Source organism: Coturnix japonica, chromosome 4 (assembly GCF_054131305.1).
Source record: "Coturnix japonica strain WE chromosome 4, WE-NBRP24, whole genome shotgun sequence".
NCBI classification, from domain to species: Eukaryota; Metazoa; Chordata; class Aves; order Galliformes; family Phasianidae; genus Coturnix; species Coturnix japonica.
In genome coordinates, this window is record NC_140666.1 from 46,783,584 (window position 1) to 46,810,576 (window position 26,993).

General features: G+C 36.4%; 1 protein-coding gene across 2 annotated transcripts in view; it reads left to right on the forward strand.

The window, feature by feature from the left end:
- GALNTL6 (polypeptide N-acetylgalactosaminyltransferase like 6) overlaps positions 1 to 26,993 on the forward strand; it is a 407,537-nt gene that overhangs the window by 160,867 nt on the left and 219,677 nt on the right. Inside the window, exons 3-4 of one of the 2 annotated variants that reach the window (XM_015861609.3) lie at positions 5,570 to 5,708; positions 20,314 to 20,480. In XM_015861609.3, the coding sequence (XP_015717095.1) occupies positions 5,570 to 5,708; positions 20,314 to 20,480 (306 nt within the window). The remainder of the gene's footprint in view (positions 1 to 5,569; positions 5,709 to 20,313; positions 20,481 to 26,993) is intronic. The other variant, XM_085545109.1, reaches the window with a different exon arrangement.

Below are 26,993 nucleotides of genomic sequence, written 5' to 3' on the forward strand. Positions count from 1 at the left end.
CCTTCTATGTTTTTTGGGTGTTTGTTGTTGTTGTTGCTGTTTTCCGATTATAGAAGTGATCAGGCAATCAAATTAGAAAATTTGAAGTTTTGTCTTTTTCTTCTAACCAATGCTACTTGCCTAAAGCCATTCCCGAACAGAGAGGCAATTTAGTTCATGTTTCTCCTGCCGACCATCACATTACTGTAACAGCAGTAGTGAAAGCACAAGGCCTTATATTCATGCCCAATAACTTTTCCAAACCACTTACTGAGGACTGCATGGTCCTTGAAAAGAAATCAAATATATGCTACTGGCATCTGAATGATAATAAAATAGTTGGGACTTGAGTGTATTCTACCAGAAAACTGAAGTGGATTTTTGTTTATTTTCCATATTGGTTTGATCTTGAAACAGTAATGAATAAATTTTGTTATATATTTACAAATAAATGATTTATTCTCGCCTGAAAAATGTATTGCTCATGATTTAGATGCCAGGGATTTTGTTTTTCCCAATTGCATAAGTAAGATTTGATTACAGCTGTATCTGTAACACTAAGGAAAAGCCTTTTATATTGCCTCTGAATTTGACAGAGTTATGTAATAAATAATTCAGCATAGTAAATCTTAGTGCAGTGTTTTTTCAAGCTGTTACCGAATAGAGTAGCCAAGAAAATAAAACAAATAGACATGTTTAATCCCATTTTCATTGATAAAAAAATCAATCAAATTGGTTTTCTGTATTTAGGCTCATGAAGTTGTACAGCTATGGGATACACTTATTTATAGGAAAAGTAGAAGAGAATTGAGACAAATATGTCTCCATTTGTTTGAAATGCTTTTTAGTGGAAATGAATGTTAACATGCAAAACCACAAAAGTGTTTGTTCAAAGAAAGCAGAGCCTTCCATAGCATGAAACAAGAAAGTGATTTGATGAGGTAGGCTCATTCTCTACTTTTTTTTTTTCCCAAGATCTATTCTGAACTTGACTTGTGTCACAAACTACTTCTACATAATTAAAAAAATGTTCACACAAATGTCTTCTGTAGATTTCAAAATACAGAAATTTGTGGACAGGCTGAAAATTCTACTAAAAGTAAATAACTTAGGAGTAGACAAGGCATTTACTGTCAAAAAAAAAAAAAAAAAAAAAGAAATCCTATTATGTACATTTATGAAATCACCATTCATTTCAAGATAATTTAACCAGAATTTTAACTGATGTGCTTCACACCATGCCCTTATCTGTGAGGAGGAATAAGATTATTTCATTAGTCTTTAAATGGCAATTCACTTTTCCCCAAAAAGGCAGAGTATTATGGGAGTCCAAATTCAGAATAGACTATCTGTTACACTTACTAACTAAAATAATGCAGACTCCTTCTCCACAGCAATAGATGGAAAACTTGTATAAAGCCATGCTACTGAAGTACATGCTTAAAGGGAATTTTGGTTCATTTTTTCTATGCAGATTCTTTTTCCAAATAAAAAAACAAACAAACATAATGCATTAGGAAAATTCAAAAATAGATACAAAAAATACCCTTCAGATTGCTTTAAAGAGTTATTATTATGCAAAATAGTAGAATATACTGTAAATTTATTTTTATGTTAATGTATTAAAATGAATTCTTATATAGTAAAGCATTTAGCATGTGGAAAATTCTCATTCCTAGTTACAGATGTCATGCTTGGACATTTCTAAATTGAAACATGCTCTTCATTAACTGTGGCCTTTACTTGGTGTGACTGTGAGACTTAGCATGAGTGAACTGATAGCAGTGGATATAAACAGTGAATAGTTCAGATTTGTACACAATACACTGAGTGGGCTGTGCTGTTTACCCTTTCTTAAGATCCCAAGCAATACCTTAACTTCCTTTAACTCATTTGGCAAGGCTAATTTTTTCTACTATGCCAACTGAATTATCAGTAATGTTCTTCTGAAAGAAAATAAGCAGGGGAAAAAAATGAGAAGCTGTTGAAATGTGCTTTTTTATTGTTAATTTTTTCAAGCAAGGTCTCTTCTCCATTTTACTAGCAGTACCCCTGTTCTCTTCATAATTATCATGCCTGGCTGATCCATAGACATTATTCTGCTATTACACATTTGCGCTGATACAGAATGTTTCTGATTTTCTTGTTTCACCCTAAGCTTCCCTTCATGCCATATGCTGAAAAATAAGGCTTGCTCTCCTTCTGTTGCATCTGTATTTAATGAAAACAGTAGATGCTTCAACTGAGATTTTCTTAAACTATCAATTATCACAAGCTATCAAGCATAAAACTTAAATTCATTAGTGCTAGGTGTAGAGTATGTTATTTCCTAGGGGACAGTAATATCCCTGATTGGAGCTAAAAAATTCCTGAACATCTGGTATTTGACCAAGTCAGTACTTTCTCTGGATGTCCAGATTATCTCACTTTACTCTGTTTATTTGACAGTCATTGGATAAGAATTTTGTGGTGGTGTATTAAATTAAAATAATAATAATAACCTTTAAGTATTGTAGAGATGTCACCTTCAAAAGTAATGAGGTTGTAAAAAAAAAAATCTAGCATATTTTCCAAGTGTTGTTTACATTGAGTAATGAGCAAAAAGTTAAATCGGGGTGTAAGAACTCTGCAATCAGTAAGTTTAGAGAGCACTTCATGAATTAACAGCACTGTTCAGATTGTTCTTGTGCCCCGCAGTGAAGCCTGCTGCAGAAACTTTGAGGCCCAGGATGAACACACGTGTACACAGATGATTCTGGTCCTTCAGGATTCTTCCCCTCCTTCCCTCACTTTTTGAAAAACCAAGATCTGAGTGAATGAACAAGCTGTTCATGAACAATGAGGAGCTGTTAGGAGGGTTAGGAGCAAGTCTTAGGGCTGGCTTTGTTTGCTGCACTAGGGCCTGCTTCTCTTTCTGTTCTTTATAGCTATGATGGCCTTACTCAATTCCTGTTTTGCCTTCAGGCAGAACAACCAGCATAGGATGGCTTGTCTCTCCCTGTCAATATCTTGAAAGTTTCATTCTGTAGCCTTCATAGTAAGCCTCTTGGTTCTCTTTCTCACCAGCATGTTACTCTTTTCAGTATACTGTGATTTTTTTCCATTGACTCTGGCTTTCTAAGTAGACTTCGGGATAGTTCGTTTCCAAACTAGTGTGTGCTGAAGGCAACTGCCGTCAGTAATCTAGGTAGGCAAGTCAGTAACAGAAGAGAACTTAATATGCTTACAGTGATTTGTAATGCTGGTAAGACTCCTATATGGCAAGTTGCTGCACAAGGAGAACCATTCAGGCCTAATAATTCTCCAGAAGTAATCCTTATTTTATTATTTTTTTTAATATTCAGCTTCTAAGGACTTTCTTTCTCTTCTTTGAGTCCAGCCATTAGAAACCACTTCTTTTTAACTGGAGCTCTTTTAGGAAAATTAACCAACTTCTGTACAGCTGGGAGGTGACTGTCTCAGCCCTAGCTAATCAGAGCAGCTGAAAGGTAAGAAGGCAAGTAAAAGCTGGGAGAAACTCCCTCTGGATTGTTAAAAGCCCATATGCCTCTAGGCATATATTTTAGTGTCAGGGAGTAGTCATGCTTCACAACTTCTAGTGTACCTTATGACCCATGTTCCTGTATACGTGCAAAAGCAATCTATATACTGTAATGGGTCAAATACTTGGGGCTAAGACGTCTGTCTCAGGGTTTGAATTATGGGAGCTTATTGTCACTGTACTATGAAACAGATCTGATGTAATTGAATTCTGAGTGACTCTGAAATGTTGTAGTTCCTCCCCATTTTAAGTATGAAATCATAAAAATTCACATTAGTTTTATGATGTGGTAATGTGCATCTCAGAGATATTTTAAAATAAAAATGACAAAATACCTTCTAGTAATGAAACAACATAACCAAAGAGTATTTCAGAATGCAATTTTCCCCCCTCGTAAATAACATCAAGTATTTTCATTAAGACTTACAGTGAAATTGTACATGTTTGTGCAAGATTTGGGATAAAAAGAATATTTTATCTGAAAATGAGCAACTGCAGCATCTTTGATTGTATGGCCTCTTTTAAACTTCTTTATGCCTGCAGTATGAAATACTTAGACCACTGACAGTGATTCACAGGCTTTAAGGATACTACTGACTGTTTCTCCCAGCTTGCTTTGCTTTCCTCTTCATCCCCTCCTGCAGCTGCTCCTGATCAGCTGAGGATTAGATAAAGTGGCCATGGTCACTTAGCAGATTTAGCTGGGAAGCAGATTAATTTTCTTAAAAGATCTCAAGTTAGAGGAGCTATTTTCTTGTGAGTGTGCACTGAGGAAGAAGAACGTAGAAGTTATGAGCTGATCAGTGAGGCGTAGAGGAACGCATATCTTCTTGAGACAATGAGTAGGCATAAAGAGCTGTGTCTTCTGTAAGAACAAAGAGGTAAAAAAAATGTTGAAAATAAAAAGACTTCTGTGTTTTCATTTTCTTTCAAGTGTTATTGTTAATTCTCTGCTCTCTCACTGGAAGAGAGAAAGGTATAGTTGCCTGCGGTAGGTACTAAGCAAGCCAAGTGAGTTGATGAGAATTAACTTGGGAACAAAAAGCTGGAATAGAAAGCCTGTCCTTTGCCTGGGAACTAGCAGCTGGTTTCTTTAGGGAAATGAAGTGACCACTTTCCTAGACCAAATTGGCAATGTGAAGACTCTAGAAGCACTGAGGACATCTGGCTGGTCCCTTGGTGTGCAAGGATGTTTAAGGAGCCCAGAGCAAAACATTTGGTTTCATTACTGTTTGTTCTGGAATGTTGCATGCCCTAAACCTTAATGCTGAAGCTGTATTTGGAAATAGCATGTGTAGGGAGGTGTTTTGCCTACTAAAGCACTGCATAACTGAGTGCTCCATTTTCTCAGATCAGTCAAAAACAGTTTGCTGAAAACTACCCCTTCATTTAGAATTATACTATGAAAAGTGGATTCTGATGCAAAAAGACTTTATTTAGCTTAATCTATACATTGAATTTTTACAGATAAAATGGCTTTAAGCTGACTGTGTCTCTGAAAGGAAGGCAACTGGGGTGAACTGAGGGTGACTTCTAATGTCTATTCTTCTACCTGCTTTATATATTTGCATTTGGAGTATCAGAACTATTTCTTTATTGGTTAGTTGTTTCACTGTAGAAATCTTAACCAGGTAAAATGCAGGTAGCAAGTACTGCACTGGCTCCAATCTGAGGAAATAGAGCCAAGAAAAATAACTTCTCTTGAAGAAGCAGAGATGGCATAAGATTTGTTCTGATGTTTATCTAGGAGTAAGAAGTTTGTCATCCCTATGAGCCAGTCTTGCACACTGGAGAGGGAATGAACTCTGTGCTGGAAGGTTTTTGAGGGCAGCTCTGTGCCTCTTCTGCAGCACCTGTTCTAAAACCTATGCTAAGTTAGGAACATCTCAACAGATTTTATTCTTTATGTCCTGTGTTTATCAATAAAGATGTTGGCAGAAGTTAATTAGATATGTTTCAGAGCCAATATACTAATTGAACTGTTATTTTTGTCTCTAGTCCATTCTATGCTATCAGTTTGAGACAAATAATTGTTTTGTTTCATTGTAGGGAAAGGTGAACATGGAAAGCCGTACCCTCTGACAGAGGAAGACCATGATGATTCAGCTTATAGAGAAAATGGCTTCAACATATTTGTTAGCAACAATATAGCACTGGAGCGATCTCTGCCAGACATCCGACATCCTAAGTATGTAAATTGTCCAGTGGACTAATTCACTCTAAGGTTTTTCTCTTTGAATATATCTAAATAAGCTGTTGTCCTGGGAAGTGAAATAGGAGAGCTCAGCAAAGTGCCAGTTTCATTAAATAGGAAATAGTAAATTTTTCTCTATACTTAAAACATATTCTCTGTCTTTTAAACCGGCTTCACATCTTATTATTTACATTTCGATACTATAGAAGACGTCTTTTTGTTATGAAATGATTTTAACAATATTTCTGGGTAGGGATTTCTTAGGTGGAGGTAGATAACACCTCACATTTAGAAAACTTTATTCAGGATCTCTCTTACTAGTTGCAGAGTTTTGTTGGCAGACTCAGAAGTTGCATAAACCTTAATTGGTTAACTTTTTGGACCAGTGTCTCAAAAAAATTTATCCTGGTTTGTTACATAAAAATCCTGAGACCTTGATGGGGTATAGAGAGGAAGAGAAATACTATTCCATCTCCTTCTTCCGTGCTCTGTTAGTAAAACTACTAGAGGTGGCATGTCTATGCTCTCTGTATGTTTTTGCAAGCTGATCTTCAGGTAACTTGTTTTTCACTCACTACTATCTGCATAGTCATTGATATTTCCCCATGCATCCCCAGAAGCCAAGTGAACAGTGTGTTCTGGGAAATGCTGTGGTAGAAACATTTTGGTGCTACACAAGCCTTTCTCTGCGCTCCCCTCCTCCTCCAAACCTAGCCCTATCTGTCAGTGGGTTCACTTGAGTGTCTCACTTGGGAAACTTGAACCTTCAAGGTATCATTTTCATGTTCTAGTTCAGCTAGTTCCTATGACTTCATGAAGTCTTGTGTGATGGATGTTGTTGTAGTGTCGTGAGTGAACTGACTTGTCATGTCCACATTACTTTCCTTAATTTAAACACTTGTAGCATAAGCTGTCCATTAGTTAACTGACTTCATCATCTTGTAAGACGTATTTCTGTGCATAGCTTGCATACTGAGAAGTATAATGAAGTGACAGAGTAGGCTCTGTGCTTCTGGTGGTTACTCCTTGAAACAAGTTAGGGTTTGGTTTAAAGAACCAAATAAAATAGTTTTGTGCTGTCTGTAGAGAAACTTTGAAAGAAAAACAAAAACCTTCATGAATGCAATAAAAATTGAGTAATGAATCTTGCATATTAAGAACAAAATATGTTTAAACAGCTGTAGTAGTTCCTATATTTCTGAAATCACTTCAGCAAAGTTACGTTATTACAAAGTCTTCAACCAAATAAACTTCAAGTCCCACCTCTTAAGAAACTGGCATTCTGGAAGTTTGCAGAGATAGAGATAGATAACCCACTCTTTTTAACCCAGACGAACTTTCTCCTTGTGCACTTTGGAAACTGAGATCAGGATTTGCAAAATATGTGTTTTGGCAAGGGAATGAGGTAACCAAGCAAGCACTTAGATGTTTGAGCTCTGAGAAGCTCTCAGGTTCTCATTTTTGTTGTGGGTGTTTTATCACACTCTCGCTTATTTCCTGTGAGTGTGACATTATTTAGAGTGCTTCAGAAAGATGTATTCAGGTGGATACTGCTTTTTTAAGAAATGAAAATGTGTTTGCTGTAAAAATCTCTGGAGGAATGAAACAGTTAAGTTCTATTTTAAGGCCACTTAAACAACTTTCCTGAGTCCTTTATATAATTCTGTTGCATTCCTTTAGTATCTTCCATATATTTTTTTTCTCTTCTAGCTGCACTTGAACCATATTTCTGTCATTTCTATGTGCTCTTTTCATGTCTTATTTCTGTACCAGGTTCATGGAAGTGGATGCTTACAGTGTCACTTTAACTAATCCTCTGTTCTTTGCTCACCGCCACCCCCCTGCCTTAAAAACAACCAACCAAACTTACAGAGCTGTTTATAGAGACAGGGCTTGCAAGACAGGTCAGTGCAAAGTGTATCTGAATAAGGAGAGATATTGTTTGTTTCTCATATACGGTCTTTGGTTTTCCCATGCAAATTCCATGCAGAAACTGAGTTTGGAAATGGGCCAGTTTTGTTTCCTATATAACAGCAGAAGGTTGGGGAAATTTTAGATGTTTATGTTGAAGGGAAAGGCATCTCTGGTAAGAAACATTCTTTTGCCTTGGAATACCTGAATTGTTGGAGGAGATAGTCAGTGGATAATTCAAGGTAAACATCCTGCCATAACATCTGAAAAATGTGTATAGCTTTAAGGCTGTTGTTCAGAGTGTAGAAAAAATGGCATTTAAGCATGTGCTTAGTCTTTGTTGTTCTTTTTTTAGTTATTATTCCAAATGAAAATCTGAAACAGAAACGCAATCTCAGTTCATTGGGACTTCAGGATGTTTTCAGTGAAGTTAAGGCTGCTTGTCACCTAAAGTTGAAGGCAGCAGTTGAGTTCTGGGAAACGTTTAGAGTTGGCCATGGATTTACTGTTTAAAGTTAAAATTCTGTACTTCTAGTAAAGATATTTCAAAACCCAAAGGAACTGGAGGCTGTTTGTTTTGCTGGCCTGAGCCATTTGCTTTAGCCTAGAATACAACAAAATTCCTAAAGACAGTAGATAAAATTGTGATCATTTTCTGTTGGAAAGGAAAACTGCTGTTGAATTGTCTAACAGTTACCATTGATTCTTATATCCTCTACATTCTCAATTAATCTGTGTTTACTGGTTTTGTTCCAGTAAAACCAAGTCTGATTCATGTTTGAATAATATTCAGTTCGGAATGGAATTCTGATGAGGCTTGGGGGAATGATTGCAATCACCTGTCCTAAATAGTGAATATGAATTGCGGTATATACTCTGTTTAAAACTCCTGATTCCTCGTAAACTAGAGCATCTGATTTTTTAGCTATTCATTCGTGAATGAAAAGAATTGAAGTTGATTCTGGTTGCCAAGAAACTGCAAACGTTATGATTCAAGATCTTCCATGTTGTAGATGTGCTCATGTATGTTTATTCCAATAGCATCTGTATCTGTGTGTCTGTGGTTTGTAAAGCACTCATTTATACTTGTGCGTGCATGAATGTACAAGTATTTGTTGGCTTACCCGAATAATCTATTACCAGAAATCTCATCTTTTTTATGTTTTCAGAACTATAGGTAGATCCATTTTATACTGATACCCTAAATAATTCATCTTGTGTACTAAGGATGCCCAGCCTGATTTCTGTGACATTTGTTTTCATCAGGCATGGTCTGGAGTCAGTGTTTCTAAGTGTGTGAGTGGCTCTTGCTGTATGTGGTGGGGGCAGTGGTAGCCCAGCAGGATTCCTCTCAAAGTCCAAGCAATGCTTGTTGATCTCAGATGCTATATTTGTTACAGGCCTCTAAAAAGGTGCAGCCTTAACGTACCTTGCCTTAAAAATAAAAACACTAACTAATGAGGTTCTTCTAATTTCGTAATTAAACAAACAAACAAACAAAAAAACCCAACAAATAAAACAAAACAAAAACAAATACATTTCACTATATTTGTTCTTCATAACTGAAGCTCTTCAACTCCTTCTCAGCAATAGAAGCTGAGAGATTGACTGTCTGGGTCTATTTCAAAACATTTGAATGCAGTAATGTTGCTATCCCTTTTATTTTTAAATGAAGCTTAAAAAAAAAAAAAAAAAAAAAAAAAAAAAAAAAAAAAAAAAAAAACCAAAAAACGAAGGGAGTCTTCCTAAGATTTTTTGTTTGGCTGTGGATGTGTGGGCTTGTTTGCTTTTGTTGTGTTCTGCTTTATTTGCATTTTTGGGGACTCTTTGGAATAGTTATGGAATATTGTTATTCCTTAATTATATTTTACTAAATTTTGTGTTAACTCTTTAACTCCCAGTGCACTACATGATGTTATGATGGTGGAATACCTATAACCAAAAGTCATAAAACCATGACAACATAGAATTACTAGACTCATATGGGAGAAAAATGCATTTTAAAAATTCAAGGCTGGTGTTATAGTTCTATAATCATGCAGTACTTAATATCTGAATCCTCTAACATTCTGGTTGGCTTCTGCCCTCCAGTCCTAGTTCTTGTTCTGCAGCTCCATTCCCTCCAGATGAGAAGCTGGCTTCTCTGCTTTCCTTTTCTTTTCTTTTTTTTTAATGCTTAATGATGGAAAACTCCATGAGAAGCTGTAAAAGTTAGCTCAGAGGCACTCGAGTAATCTCTGCCCTAGTCAGTAGAAAAATAATTCCGTGCCATCTCATTGTTCAGAGGGCAGATGTCACTGCTATCAAGGGATGCTGAAGAGGCACTCTGGGTGTGCTTAACTGGAACAGTTACTAGCTAGCTGATGCAACTTTTTCTTTCTAACTTGCTTACTCTATGCTTAGTTTGACTGCAGGCTACAACCCACAGAATCTGCTAGCCCACTTCTGGTACTTCAGAAAAGTATTGGCTCAGACTTCTCTACAAAGGGCTGCCTTTCTTGGTATTGATGTTTGTTAGTATTATATTAACCTTATCTGGCCTCAGAGCAGCTGATAAAGCACAAATTGTGTGTCTAGAGGGGTAGTGAGAAAGCTGGAGGTTATTACTGACTGCTTTTTCCTGGTGCATTTACCGTGTAATGTAGTGAAGGTGGAAAGTCATGCGTGCCAAAACATGATAGGCAATGTCCCCATTTCCAAGCCTCACCAGATTGCTCTCTGCAATTGCTTCAGGGCATCTCATTCAAAGTGTAACTCCTCAAAACCAGGATCAGGAATATTTTATACTTGAGAAAACTTCCGGCCTTCTGTCATGCCTGCTGTCAGTTCCTCTGCAAGATATGTATTGGTAGTACCAATGGAATAATTTCTATGTGCTTTCTGGATGCTTTGTGTGCCTGTTTTTATGGCAGTAACATCTAAAATGGGGCCAGAGATTGATGATTTCATCTCCACCCTTTTGGTGAGGAGCAGTTGCTGCAGCATTGAGTAGGTCCATAAGGATAGCCCAAGATTGGTTGGTCTGTTTGCTGGGAAAAAAATAAAAAATAAAAAAAATATTATAATAATAAAAGAAGCAAGCTGTTTATACAGGTGCAGGAAAGTCGTTCATGTGGGGTTTGAATGCTTTGCATGTTGCCTGCATTGCTGTAAAACCTCTTGTACTGTTGAGAAAACAGCAAGCTGCAGTAAACATAGGTGTGAAATCTAAATACAGTAGGGAAAGGCATACTGAAGGGTATTTACCCTACAGCCAGTTCTGTGCATCTAGGATAGCCAAGACCGTTAGCTTTTGACAGTGGTTAAAACTTTTAGATCTCAAAAACAATACTGCTATTGGAAAGCACTAGTAACATCAAGATCAGGGAGAAAGACTGAATGTTCTGGAGTTCCAGACCTTTACAGTTCACAGGTGAATATAGTGATTATGTTTGCTGGCAATTTAATAGTTTCAGTTAAAGCTTCACTATACCTTCCTTGTTCTCTGATATCAATTCTCACTTCGTTTTGGGGCATTTTTTTTCATGCAGTTAAGCATCTATCATCTTACATAAGTTTGTGTACTGTTAAGCAAGTGAAATTTCAGCTCTAATACTAAAAATTCACATAAATTGCAGGTACACTCTTGTTAGCAACAGGATTGGCTGCTGTCTGCCATGCAGTATGGACTGGAAATGTGCAGTGAAGCTAGAATGAAAAAGCAACTTCTTTATTTTGGCTGATTGGATTATGAATGACCTTACTGAGTTCTGATTTCCCAAAGGCTACCCTGGCCACAAGATGTGGTAGCAGACGTGAGAACTTGCTGATCACACTGGTGTTTATGGTCTGTGAGGCTTGACTGCAACTTTTTCACAGCTTTTGCTCCCATGCCTGCTGGCCGTGACTTTGATGTTGCTGACAACAGTCTGACCTAATAGTATCTCACCCGTTATTTTATTTTATCTGCATTGAAAGGTGATATTGAAAGAAATATGTGAGCCTGGTTTCTTCCTCCAGTTTGTTTCCCCTGGATTCTTTCAGTATCCATGGCAATTGGCTTTTTGGATGATGCATACAGCCTACAGTCGTCCGTGTCTTTATACAGGTACATCGTGATTGTTCTTGCTTAATTTAGTTTATTACTGAATTTTCTAATACTAGCAGGCCTTGCAGCCTTTTGCACAGACAGACAGCTGACTGTTGTGTAATGCAGGAACTTCTTATAACCTGTTTGAGACCAACCTGACGTTAACTGCATCAAATACCCCCTAGTTCTTGCTCATGAAACCCATCAATACATTTTCTCATCTGGTCTGTACTTTAACTTTTGGAAGCTTTACTGTAAACTTCAATCATATATCCCTTATATAATTGAAGCTTTCTGGAGATGGGAAGGCTTGCATTCTCTGTCTATTTGAATGCAGGTAATGCAGCAAGCACTATATTATTTCACTAATTGGGAACAAAGAACTTAATGATGTTGGAGTAGCTTAATCCAGTGGCTTGACAAAACCTGAAAGTGCTGAGTCCTGAGCTTCGCACTTCCAGAAGAGAAAGATCCTGCTTCACAATGTTTACATTTTCCTTGTTTTAGGATACCTTGCAGTAGTGCTTATCATCACATAGTATAACATTGCAGGCAATTCTGTGCTTCCTCACTAATCAGATACTGTTCCTGTAATTCTGTGCTCTGATGTCATTGCAGTTAAGGAGGAAGTTTTGGATAAAATGGGTTCCAGACTTTATTTTGTGCTTTGAGTTCTATATGTGCTAATGTTTCATCCTCTCTGACACTTTAAGAGAATTTATAGATGATTCACAGTATCCTTTTGTATTCTCAGTCAAGTAGAATGTGGTTGTAATCTTGTATTTAGCTGCAGTATGTTTAGTATGGAGAAGATGTGGCTGACCTTTGACAGCCTGTAGAATAGCTCTGGAGCACAAGGTCAAGTGGTAAAAGAATACCTAGGATTTCTGGGACTGAAGACCAGTGGTAGTTGAAAGTCAAAGGTTGGTCTGTTACTAAAGCAGTGTGATTAGAATGTACTCTGAAACAATGAAAACTTGAGCTTTGATCCTCTTCATTTTCCTTAAGTCAGGAAGACAAACAGACTTGTATTAGAGGCTTTGTGTGGATTCTGTTAAGGTCTGCATGACTTCTGAGAGGCAATCAGATAAGTTTGCTTACTGTCATGAATGAATTTTGAATATGCTGATATTTTTATAATCTTCTCTCTCAAAAAAAAAAAACAAACAACAAAGGTGTGTGTGTAAATACATGTATACTTTTTTATATAAATCATGTTGCTTGCTTGAATAGGCATTCATAGGTGATGAAGTACAAGGTTAAAGCTGAAATACAGTACTAAGACAGGCTGATGTAAGATTCCCGTTAAGTGAGGAGTTTTGAGATAGGATAAAATAACCATATGCATTCTTTTTTTTCAAACCCTAGATTTAATATATATGGATAAATAGGTAAGTTTCTTAAGGCAAATTACAGAGATATATATCTTAAGATTTTGCCATGAGTGATGGAGTTTTAAACTTTGCTGTCTTGTAGAACAAGACTTTACCAGCATAGACATGCTTTTTGTCATATGGTTTATCTGTCTTGTATACTCTCTCCTTGGTTAGAAAAAACTTAGAAAAAACATTTGAATAATGAAGTGAGGCAAATGCTCTCTGAGTTCTCTGAGATTTTGGAGTGATTGCCTGTGATGGATCAAAATGACACAGATGTGAAATAACAAGCACCTAACTCTGCTTCATGATCTTGAGAAGTCACTATTGAGTGAAAACCCACATGAAGGACACAAGGCTTTTCCTATGTAGTTTCCAAAATGCATTGATTTTTTGTTAGTGCACTTAACAGCAATAATACAATTTCTGCTGTACAATTGCGTCTTTCTTCTTCTCTAAACATAGTAATAAGTTTTTGCAAAAGGTTTATTTGTTCCAGCAGGGAAGAGGAAGTGTTGTGACATTTGAGTCCCATACCCAGTAAAGCATTCTTGCTTCCCAGCTGAGAACTGCTGTGAAAGTAAAGATTACTTTCCCCTCCATCAGCTCACACCCAGGCTAATTTTACAGCCTTGTCAAACAGCAGTAGAAATTATCAGTTATCACTACTTTATCAGGTGCAGTTGACAAGGCTAGATTGGAACAGAAACACAGTGTGACTGAGGCTTGTTGCTGTAAATTGAACACTTTGACATGCTAAGACAATTACTATGTAAATCTTCACTGGAAAAATGTTGTGTCGTGGTAGCTTTGTCATTGGCTTGTCAGCAGCTGCGTGCCCACTGGGTGCTGTAGTTTCTTTTAATAAAAAGTCAGATCTGCTAAGAGAGCATGTACTACTGACAGAGACAGTGGAAGAAAAGTTGCAGGCTGATTCTATTTTGCTGTGACTTATTCTTTCTGTAACATGACAGAATTGGAGGTGGTCTACATTTATACGAAGTAACTGCTATAGGAGACTGCTACCTTGCTTTCTAAATGCAGCAGTGGGGTGTCTGAAAGGCATTTAACTTCTCCTATGCTATTATCTTTCAGAAAGGGCAGTTTACAAGGTAGTTGATGTAGAAAGCACAGAACCTGGTAACTGGCCAAGACATTGTTATTGGCATCCTTTAATGTGCATAAAATATTGCTGTTGTTATATCCACGGGGTCAAAAAAATTGCTGCTTTTATGAATCAACTTTTGCTGTGAAGCAGCTGAAGTGGCGCCAGCACTCTCTCCTTTATGATCATTTTTAAAGCCCATTTTCTTTCATTTGTTCTCCTACAGAGCTAGTGGATCTCAGTACATTTCTGTTAGCAGAGAAGCTGAAAAGATGCAAAATGTGGTTCTGCATCTTTTCTTAACTATATAATATTGTAGGACTATTATTTTTTTAATCTAATACTCATCAGGGCACTATACATAACTATTGCTATGCCTTGAAATAAAATGATGTCACTTGTTTGTTTCTGCCCAACAGAGTAGACTATTTCCTCTTCTGAGACTAAAAGGTTTATCAATAGTCTTAGTACTCTCAATAGTAGGTAGCAAGCAATTAGAACTATTCTGCAGTACCTCTTCTTATAGAGTAACCTTGTTTTGTATTTTATGAGGGCCTGCTGCAAACAGATTCCAGATGATTGTGGCAACTTTTTTTTTTCAAATTATGGCAAGATAATATTTTGGGAATAAAGCAACTGCTATTCTTTTAACCTTCTAGAAGTCTGCCTACAACGTCAAAACTGATTCGAGAAGTGTTTTATTAGGGAACTTAGTTTTAACTCTTATTTCAGCCTAGCAGAAATCCATGTTTTGAAAGAATAATTAACATCAGTCTTATATGTTTCTGAGTGAGTGAAAGCATGTGATGGCCCAGCTATAATAACATAATGAAGGAACAGTGTTTTAAGATAAGCAGGTTGCAGAGAGTTCAGTTTGTCAGTTCTGTATGCTTAAGATTTCACTATACAAATAATTTATTCATAAATTCTACCTTAACTTTTTTGTTAAATAAATAAATCTTGATTTCACAGTAGCCAGATTTTGGTGATATTTGCATTATGCACTTATAATAAATAGTATTATATAGCTCTTCAAGTTCTGTTTTTCAAAACAGTGGGAAAATGACAATACTACTGGGGTTGCTGAAACACAGCTGTATGGAAACAGTTCATAGATCATAGCCTGAACCAGTGATTGAGCACCTGGTGAAAGGGAGTGACCAGCTCTGGGAGCATTGCTGTGAGCAATTCATCTGAGCAACCAGGAGTGAACTTTGGGTCTGTCCTTCCCTAACCTCTTTTAAGGGGTGGCAGCCTCAGGGGAAAGTTTTCTTTACAAGATTGCCTCCTTTGGAGTGTTTGGTGAGCCCAAATCCTTGGAAAGTTGTAAGCTATTCATTCTTTATTAACAAATTGTGACCACTGCCTTTCTTTGGTGTTCTGCGTCTGATTAAAGGCAACCATATCAACTGTGCTTAAAGTGGCATATCATTACAGAGTCATAGAATTGCAGGAGCTGGAAGGGACCTCAAAATCATTGCATCCAACTCCCTGTGAAAGCAGGTATTATCCTCTGATAGGTTGTACAGGTAGGCATCCTGATGGGTCTTGAATATCTCCATAGAAGGAGACTCCACAACCTCTCTGGGCAACTTGTTCTAGTGCACCATTACCCTTATCATAATGAAGTTCTTCTACATGTTTGTATGGATCTTTGTGTGTTCAAATTTTAGGCCATTACTCCTTGTCCTGTAAATACACACCACAAAGAAGACCCTGACCTTATCCACTTTTCTCCTGCCTACCTTTAGATCTTTATAAACATTAGTCAGATTTCCCTCAGTCTTCTTTTCTCTAGGCTGAACGGACCCAGGTTGCTCAGCCTTTCCTTATATAGCAAATGTTCCAGGCCTTTTATCATGTTTGTGGCCCTCCTCTGGACTCCTTCTAGGAGATCCCTGTCTTTTTTGAACTAGGGAGCCCAGAACTAAGCACATTATACCAGATTTGGCCTCACTAGTGCAGAGTGGGGAGAATCACCTCCCTCAGCCTTCTGGCCATGCTCTTTTTGTTGTGCTCCAGGATGCCACTGACCTTGGCCACGTGGACACGCTGTCCTCTTGGAAGTCCTTTGTGCTTTGAAAATTAGTTCAGAAACAACTCATGCCCTGGAGTCCTCAGTTCTTAACATCTACCGTTAAAGTCCATGGGGTACAAAGTATAGTAATGTGTTGTTAAATTTTGTAAGAAATATCAATTAAATGCTCAAATAATGTGGAAGAAAAGCTTATGGAAAGAAAGGCAAGACTGCTCAAGAAGAGCAGTATCTGGAAGTGTAATTCAAGGTTGATAACTTTTGATCTGCGGTGATAAGCTTGAAAATACCATTGCATCTGATTTATCCACAAGTTTGGTGTCAGTGGAGCTTTGTCATATTTTTTTGTATGCACACGTTTGTGTACAATGTTTATTTAAGTCTAAATTCTTAATGCTGTTACATAATTCTGAAGATTGCAGCAAGGGAATTGCATAATGTCTCTTGTACAGTCCTTGAACAGCACAGAAAAATATAATGGAGATTGTGGAAGAATAGTCAAATAATGTGCTCTAATGCTAATCCTGGAATAGTTATGCTCATATCAGTAAGGGTAGTGATGTTGAGTTTCAATGCGTAGCCAGGACTGATTACTGAGAGCACTTTCATGATAGTACTACAATGGAAGCTGAAGCAAAGGGGGAAAAAAATTCCTCTGACTTCAAATATTTTGTCTATGGAATTGAGGGCAGAAAACTTATTAAATGTCATGAGAGCTTTTTTTCTTCTCAATCTGTACGTTAGTATAAACATACACACATCTCATTCAAATGATCTGGTTTACAACATGTGCAAAATTAAGCTGTAGGCATCAAATGACCTGTCTTTGCCTTTATTCGCTATATAGATCCACTTTGTTATTACAGACTTCTCACAAATAAATTTACTTGTTAATCCATATGAAAATACTACCAGGTAAAAAACTGATCCTGATGGAACTCAGCTAAAAATAGCAAATAGTTTCAAATTAAAATAAGATAAAATCAGAAGACCCAGCAATCACGCCTTTTTTTATTCAATCCACCACTGATTTTTGTCTTTTTAATTCTTTGATCAGACAGTGATGTGACACTAAGGCTCTCAATTAATACATTCGCCTTTATCAGCTGCTGTGTGATTTGTTCATGAAAAGGAAAGTATTAAGTAATGTTGATTGGCATCAACTGTGTTAATAATCTTTCTGTATTGAATTAGGTCTTGGAACAAATCTTGACTTCATTGAAACTGGCTGGCTGAACTGCCTGTCTTTCTTAAATGTACCATCCTTTTTTGAGGTTGATCTTATAATTTATTTCCATGCCTTTGTGGATTTTCTAGTATCCCATACTTTAGTGTATCTGAAGAATGCACTTCTTTATTCATTATTTCATTATTCTGTCACTTTTTCTATCTGAAATACACTTAGTCAACATAGTGCATTCATTGAAAATATACAGATAAAATGCAACGCATTGAAGTTGAAGCTGGTGATTAAAATGTATGTGTGCTATTGTTATGATTTTTCAAGATAGCTGAGAGTTTGCACTGCAATTTCAGTGTAATGTTTTGTCAAAACTTCAGTGAATGTAGTTCACTTTCATTTAAATATAAATACCATGCCAACTTTAATGAATTAATGAATTTAAACATTGTTAAAATTGGTTGTTAAAGGTCATCTCTTATAGTTAGTGTTATTTATTTGTGCAGTAGAACTTGATTTTGTCATTTTGTTATGTTTTGGTATGACTAAATTCTATAAGGAATTATGGATGACTTTTTAATTAGAATTTCTCACCTCTTTGGAGAATCAAAAATCTCACTTTTGAAACATTCATTCCACAGCATATGTAAGCTGTTAATTAAATGAATTTTAGAAAGTAGACATAGTGAATACTCCAAGCACTGTTGTCTTGATGGGTTTAGATGACAGCAAAATGCAAGATATAAGGAACCACACAGATGGACTTTGATCCAATGGTGTGTGCATGTATATGGCCTCTGATTATTCTTTTTGTAAAGCTGATATCTTAGCAGCAGGCATCGAACTTTGTTGTTATTTCAGTCCACAGACCTTTCCTGTGTCTGACAGATCTGTTCTATGGCATAGCACAAGCTACGCTCTCCTATAGATAAGCTGGATAGAAATTCAAATAAAATAGATTTTTGTGTTATGCCTTCTAAAATATACTGATCTGCTATTACAGTTAAGTTTCATGTCATAGAGCAGGAGTTTAAAAATGAACAGAATTTAACTTGCTGAAGAAAGATAAGTAGGCCACCACTATGAAACCTAACAGACTGCCTTAACAATAGAAGATGGAATTTAAGGTGGAATTTCTATGTATTTGACTTTTTTTTCTTTTTTTTTTCTTTTTTTGAGAAAAGTAGGAAAAGTGCATTTCAGTGTTTTGTGGCTTGTATTGCCAGTGAATTCATTGTAGCCAAGTATCTTTGTAAGGGCTAACCAAGAAAAAGTGTATATATAAGTGAGGAAAAAGGGTCACAGGTAGTAGAATGATGGAGACATGTTAGGAAAATCTAGGATGTCTTTTGCTCTTATATTCTAAGCATGGTTCCCTTTTGGAGTTAATAGAATCATCCATTCTGTAAGAAGAATGAAATGGTTTTAAGCTATTTAAGCATCCATGTCACTTCTTCTCACGAATTACAGTATGCAATTACTCTTAAACCTTTCCTATCCATGTAGACTTCAGGTTACAGTACTGACCTATGCAAATACAAAGACTTCTTTACAATCTGGTTAAAAAAGCATGAAGATAAAGGTGTAGATAATTGGGTTTCCCTTTAGAAAGGACATCTTTTTTAGAAAGAAAAAGCATTCTGGGGTTTGAGTGCTCATTTTTGTATTTGATTTTACGGGTTTGTTTTTGATGTGTTTTTTTTTCTCCTCCATATGAGATGAATAATTTTTCAGTTTTAGAAACCTACCTAGTGGGAGCTAAATATACTACAGGGAAAATCTCTTGCTTTCAGGAAAAACATTAGATGTATTTGTTCTAATCTCAATATCATTTTTAAAAACAGTAGTGGTTGGTTTTGATCAATGGTTTTCTTGGTTTTCAACTGACTCAGATATCTGTGAGTAGTGGATTCCCTTTGTTTTACTCAATCCCACAGCTAAGTAGAAGATTTCTACTTAGAAATGCTCTTGCAGAGTAGCTGTACTTTTTTGCAGTGTGTGTATATGTTCTCCCAGCAGATTGCTTAATAAAATATTTCCATGAAGTTCTTTATGCAAATGGATAGTCATTAAATTCAGTGTTTCCATGTTCTAGGAAGAAATGGCTTACAAACTTAAATAGTATTTTAATAGAACATTTAAATAATGATTTTCAAGTAACACTTGTGAAGTAGAAATGCCAAACTGGCTGCAAATATATGTAAATCAACATTATAACCTACTGCAGTATTTGGTTTGAAGTTATTCTTTCTAAAAAACACTGATGTTTGTACATCTAAGTTGAAAGTCAAAGGTTTTGTCTGCTTTTTGTCATCTTTTATTGCACAACAGTCTGTGCATGTTTGTATGGATACCTTGGTCAGGGTGCAACTTTTTCTTGGAGGAGGAGTACTCATTCAGTTTCACTGTCCTCATTGGAATTGGCTGACAATGCAGTGCCATGCTGTTGGTAGAACATGTCACTTTCATTTATTTTTTCTTTTTTTAATGCAAAGGATAATGACTTATCCATTTCAGTAATTAAACATTATTCATGAAGTACTTTTAGATATGAGGAGAAACTGAATTGCCAAGGCAGTTATTTGCTTTTCAAGAATATGGGATTTCTTAGCATATGGTCACATGTGAAAACAAGTTACTATTGGAAACATAAGTTTAAGTGCTGGTATTAAGTTAGATACTGTTGAGTTAAGATGTCAGTGTAGTTTACATTTTGTTATTTGCATCTTCAGAAGGTGTTGCTGCTACTGTATGTACAGCTGTTAGGATTGTTTTGGATATCTAGATGGGGAGCTGGATTTGTACTTGTGGATACTGTTAATTTGTGTTGTGAATACATCAGCTGAGCAGCCAAAATTATTGCTAGTAAATGCCAAGGCAGACTTTACTATATGCTTACACAACTGTTTTCTTCTCTCTCTAGCTGTAAGCACAAGGTGTACTTGGAAAAGCTACCAAATACCAGCATAATTATCCCTTTTCATAATGAAGGTTGGACTTCCCTCTTGAGAACCATACACAGTATTATTAACCGCACTCCAGACAGCCTGATTGCAGAAATCATTCTTGTGGATGACTTCAGTGACAGAGGTAAGGCCCAACTGGTTTTGTTTTATTTGAAATCTGTAGTGAAACGTGGTTGAAATGAATGTTTAAGGAAAAACTGAGGAAGAAATAATTGCTGAAGTGCTTTCCTTGAACTAATGTGTGATGTTTATCTGGGGGGGGGGGGGGCGGGAAATAAAAGACTTGTTGTTAATTTGATGTTATCTTGCCTTTTTTTTTTTTTTTTTTTTTTTGCCTCAATGGTGAAAAGAGATTGACAGTTCATTCATCTTTATCGGTATAGTATTTTGAATATATTCTTTCTGAAATACTGTGAATTATTAGGGTTTCAACTCTTTTTATTCTTTTTTTCCCTTAACCTTGGTTTTCACTCAAAAAACGTTTAGCTTTGGCCAGTTTGGATGTAATTCATTAGACTTCAATCCTGTAATTTTACTGTTAGTAAGCTTCATAATTTGTTACAAAGTATCATACAGAGAACTGAGACAGTTTTGATTAGAATATAAAAAAAGATGGTTTCCAAATTGTTAATCAAAGCTCATGTCATCTCTGTATGACAAAATCAAGAAAAAATTACATCGTGTAATAAATGTAGCCATCATTACTTGAAAGCAGCGCAGGAATGGAATGCTGTAAAGTTCCATGTATGAAATTTAACAGTTTCTAAAGTAAAAGTCATACATGACAGTGGTATGGAACTTGGAAGTCATTTAGTTTTTTAAATTCATGAATTTATTTATTTTTTAGGACTTTAATCATCAAGAGTATTGACTTATTCTGTTTCGTTTTGATTTGTGTGTGTGGGGGGGGGTGTTGGTTTTTACTGTAACATCGGTTTCTAATGTTTGTGTGAGCCTCATTCTGATTACACTGATACACAGCAAAGGAGAACAAACCATGCTCTGTGCCAATCTGAAAAAAAATTGTCTCAGATAGGAGCTTTATAGCAACAGATTTCTGACTTGTTACTGTGAGAAACCCCTCCGTAAATGAGATGAAGTTTAGCAGGGAAATAACTTGCAGGGAAGTCTTCAAGTTGGCTCAGTGACATTTCTGAAAGCTAAAATCCTTATGCTGTGAGAGTGGCTATTGAGTCTATACTTGTTCCATATGTTAATATTGTAGCATTTCGCTAAGGAAGGTCCTACTGACTTGTTGTGATATGCTTTGAAATGTGTATTTTAGTGTCTACTTCCCAGGTACTAGAACAAGCATTAATACTATTATACAGGAAACTGCACCATGTCTGTTGCTCTTTTTTTGCATGGCCCAGCATAGGTTCTGCTGCTTGCTGAAAGTATCTTGAAAGCAATTCTCTATAATATCAATTCCTATAAAAATTATAGAAATCTTTTAAGTCTTCCTCTATTCAGGTTGTATGAGCCTGTCTTCTCAGTGGAACAGTTTTCAACAGGAGATGAGTTATGCAGCATGGAAATGCATATGATAGTGTCTGGTTTGAAAGTCTGAAAGAAACCTATTTAGAAGGCTTAAATGGAGCTGGGCCTGGAACTATTGTGCTGTGGGGAAGCTTTGCTCATCTCTTGTTGTTGCTGTTGTTATTATTAAAATGCAGCTTAGAAATGTTATCTTGAATAGTTGCCAGTTTTGAGTTTGAGCATAATTGTTAGCACAGTTGTATTTTGGGAAGATCTTTTTTAATGTGCAAGGAAAATGCGCTAGTATCTCAACCATCTGAACCAAAAAACCTTGAACTTCAAGTTAGGTAGAACCATTTTGGTGTCTTTGAAGTGAGTTTATTTCTTGTGTTTGTTATAACTTAAACTATATCTTAAATGAGGCTATATCAAAGGATTTGTGTGTGCTTTTTTTTAACCTTATGAAGACACGTAGCACAGATGTTTTATGTTGGAAGAAAGTCTGATACACCTACCCAACTCTACTCCCAGTTCATAACACAATCTTTTCAAAAAGTGTTTGAATAACTACCTAATGTACTGCGATTCTTTTTCCTGTTGATTAAATATAAGCATGTTAAATTGCTGTCCAAACAGGTAGAAACATACCAAGCAAAGTTAAGTGCAGTGCTGAAATGGTGTAGTGATAAATCTATATCCATTTTTGTAATTCCTTCATGAGACTTTATGTCAGAGAGCTGACAAAAGGCTACTACCTGCTTTTACAAAATGAGTTGTAGCATATGCCTTATCACTTTAATGGCTTATCTTTGTTCTAAAGCTTAGTATTTTAAAGAGTTTTGTGCCAGGAACCTAAATGTAGTTTGTAGGTAATTGGAAATGAGAATGAGATGTTTCAGTATTGCTGTTATTTTAAGAAGAGAAGCCCATGTTTTCTACTAAAACTCTAGGGTTTTCTACTAAACAAACTTATCCTTTAGACAAATGTTTAAGAAGAAATTGTTACCAAGAGACAGTCTTTGTTAGAACTTGAATAGATGAGAAAAAGTAGCAACTTGAAAGAGGTGTGAAAGATAAAAACATGGTAGTTCTTTTTATTTTCTTAACTAATGCAAATACAAATACAGGTATGCACATAAAGATCTTTTGATAACAGGTGATGAAAATGTTTCAGTGCCTAGCTAGGTACCCAGCAGTTTGCTGATTTGTCGGCAGAATTACTTCTGCATTCATTTTATTCATATTCGTTGCTTTGTCTCTTGTGATCAAAATGAAAATCTTTAGGTAGCTCATACATAAAATTCACCATAAATTATGACAGCGAGGTGTTATAAAAGCAAAAGGATAGCTGCATCTTTTTAAATAACAATATAATGCAGATTAGAGACTTGTTAATAGGAATGGGGAAGTAAGCAAGTGTTACCAAGTTTGGAAATGTGCATTGTCATGAAAAGAAAGAACATTAAAAAAATAACTATGAATTTTTAAAATGTCTTAGTAGACAGAAGGAAATGTAATTTAAATTTTGCAAAATAACTTCATATAATTTTTAGAGAGTTCATATACTGAATTCTAAAGGAAAGTAGAGGGAAGAACTTCATTTCAAGAAAAGGGCAGGGCATTTTTTGTTTGTTTATGTGGGTTGGTTTCTTTTTTTTATAATTAGCATTTTCTGAACAAATGATGTACTGGAGAGACTGAAGGAAACTCGACTTCCAGTTTACAGGAGCGCTTTGACACTGTCATACAAACACAGTAAAAGGTAGGAGAGTACTAGACTTCTACTTAGTCTGTCTTGGACAGACAGAGAACTGGCTGTGCTTTCTTTTGGCTGACATCTAAGAATGATTTTACTTTTTCCAGTTGACTTGGCAGTCCATTCCTCATTAGAGACTTCCTCTGAATTTTCATAACTCTGTTTTAGGTTCAAGTGCAACAGCTTTTCACAGAGGGCTGTTAATATTGCTTCATTATTAATAATAGTTCATTGTTATTTCGCATGCACATTCACATGGTTAGAGTACGCCTAATATTTCTAATTCTGTGATGGATTTGGGTTTGCAAATGATTCTAATATCTGATCCATGCTTGCAAGTCATGTATTTCAAACCCCATGTAAATTCAAGTCCCATTTTTGTAAGTGTTGCATGACATGGAAAATGAATAGCTCTTTGGTGACATGGACTCTGTGAGATGTCTCTGCAGTGGCTTTGTGTGCACATCCATCTTGATAGCCTGGTTTTGGGAAAATGAGCCATGTAGAAAGGTTTGGGGTTGCTTTTGTTTTTTGTTCTCTTTCTAGGAAGGGTTTTGTTTTGTTTTGCTGTGTATGAGGTGACTTGTCTGGAGAAGAAGGAAGTTGGCATGATTTTGTATCTGGAGGGGAGGAGGAGGTGTTAGCTCAGAAGTTGCTGTCTGGTAGCCACATAGCTGTAATGGTGGCAAAGAGCAGAACTTGGGCAAGAGTTTTGGAACAAAAGATAGAAATGAACAGGAAGCTAGCTTTTGTTTGTTTAGTTACAGAAGAGTTTGCATTGACAAAGGAATCCTAAAAACTCAAATACATTTTTCAAAACTCTGAGACCAGATTGATTTGCATCATTTATTTCTGCCTGTGGCAGGTAGGTTAGAACTTGATGATCCTTGGAGTCCCCTCCAAACCAAGTCATTCTATCATTCTGTGATTCTACTAATGTGTTCAACAAGTGATGTAGGTTGCCAGCACCTTTCCTGTTAGCCTTGCACATGGTTTTTATAACTTCTTGCACATTGTGTTTTAGTCAGTCCTGAGGGCTGCTAATAACAGTTTGTGTCTGTACATGTAGAACTGATGTAACTAAGCACTTCTTAATTCTTGTTGCTTATATTTTATCCTCACAGGAGATACACCAGTATAGAGAGCGACTGTAAGAAAAGTATAGCGCAACCACCAACTGTATTTGTTAGCAGTAAAAATTATGAAAGTTTATTAACTTAAAAAAAGATTCTCCTAATGGGGGAGGAAGGAAGAAAGATTGCTGACTTAGTGGTCAGCAACTTCTTGCAGAAAAGAACTAGTTTCTGTCACTGTCAGTGAACTTGTGTTTTGGTGAAGTATAGCTCACTGGGAAATCTTAATTTATGTTGCTAAGCTGGTCCGTTCTCATTTTATCACCTGTTATGTTCTCAGGGCTCTGTCTCTTTGCTTAGATTTTTTTTTTTTGGTTTTTTTTTTTTTTTCTGCACTGCTGCTCATTTTATGCTTGGAGTGCCATAATGTCCCATATCATATAGCATAGGCTTTCTGCCAGATCTCTGTTCTGTGAATAACCTAGATTAATAATGTGCCAGGCAGCTGGCAAAAACAACTAGATACATTGATTGATCAGAGCCTGACTTATTGGCCAGTAGATTTAACTGCTGGAGATGGTCCTTATTTTGTGCAAAAAAGGAGAATGATCTGATCAACCCTGATTACCCAGTTACCATAATAGCCTGACAAAGCCTTTCTGGCCTTTACAGAGATCGTCTGATCTTGTTGTTTTTTATATTTTAGTCTGTACTCCTTTAACTGAAAGTTCTAGTATTATTGATAGGGTAGGGAGACTGTGCTAGGCAACATTTCAGAGTGGATGCCAGCTTGATCATCTGCGTTAAATCATGTCATAAAAATCTCTCAGAATAAAGCCTGTTTGATATATGATTTTGTCTTGGCCTAGCTTGAGATCAGTATCATATGACTCAGGTATAGTACATTTTAGAAGAGGTAGAAGAGAGTGTTACAAGGCAGATGTTTTCTTTGAAACAAGCTGTGTTTATTTTGTATCTGAGGATGATCCTTGATGCCTGGAAAATCACAGAGAGAATTATCTGAATAATTCCTGTTGGAATTCTTTTAAACAGCATAGAAAGCATAAAGAGCAGAGACGATAATCCCAGAAAAATATATTTTTCTAATGCAGCAAGTTTCATTTGCGCTGCAAATCCTGCTACCAGTGTGATATCCCATGGTTGGAAGTTATGATAGGAAAGAAACTTCAGTAATCATCTGCTGTACAGTGGGATAGTAACAAGTCATGAGATTTAAAAATAGCAAACACAAAATAGAAAGAAGTGAGGTAAAGGCACACAGAATTGTGTCACCTTGATGAATACTAAGCTGAAGTAATTCAGCTGAACAATTGTGGCTAATTCTGTTCTGGGGTTACAGATGGAAACAATTAGTGCTACAGTGTGTGTACATCAATATTTACAAATAGTGTACTTAAGCTGCCTTCAATATATAACAGTTCTCTGGAGAATGCTAGTTGCTGTGTACAGACTGGAGAGATCTTAATTTTGGAACAGCTGAGAAAAAATAAAACTGAGCAATGAATGTTGAATTTGAAGTGCACTTACTGTATCAGAATGCATGAGAAACTGCATCATCTACTTCACTGCTATGTTGTCTCTTTCTCAAGAATGTTGAGAGATAGGTGTAATGTTGCTCATACCAACATCAAAATCCAAGTACAATGTTAAAGGTCTTGTTCAAGGAAGCAACTGAACGTTGTTAATAAAAATAATAATAATAATAACTGGGTAATAAGAAAATAAATACTTAGAAGTCCTTGGATAAAGCTTGGTGCCTGATGCAGCTTTGAAGTAGCCATCTTTTTTTTCTTTCTTTTTTTCCCCCTGAGGAGTGAACTGTGAGTCTCTTTTAGAACTGTAATAAAAACAACAATTAAGCTTTGAAACCACCTTCAAAGCTGATACAAAGTACAGATCTGTCAGAAGATATTCCCAATTGAATTTAAGTCCGCTGAAAGAGTTGGGCCAGATCATCTCCTGCTTAACTTGACTGGAGACTGGAAAGCCTAGAAGTGATCTTGCAGAGCCTGTTCTTGCAGTGTGATCTGGGCCTTTTGTGACAGATTAACTACAGATGCACCTTGCCAAACAAGAGTACTCTGTTTATCATCTTGTCTTCTAGAAGTGTCTGTCTCTGTGGCACATCCTGGACAGAAGGGAGATTGCTGAGTACAAGAGCAAGTTAGACCAAGGCATCTTTTGCCTCTTTACCTCAGATGGATTAATGAGCTGTAAGTAAAAAGGTGCTTGGTGACCCTATCAATTACATTGTAATTCTTGCAGGAGATGTATTACCTGCAAAAAGGACTTGCAAGAGAATCTGTCA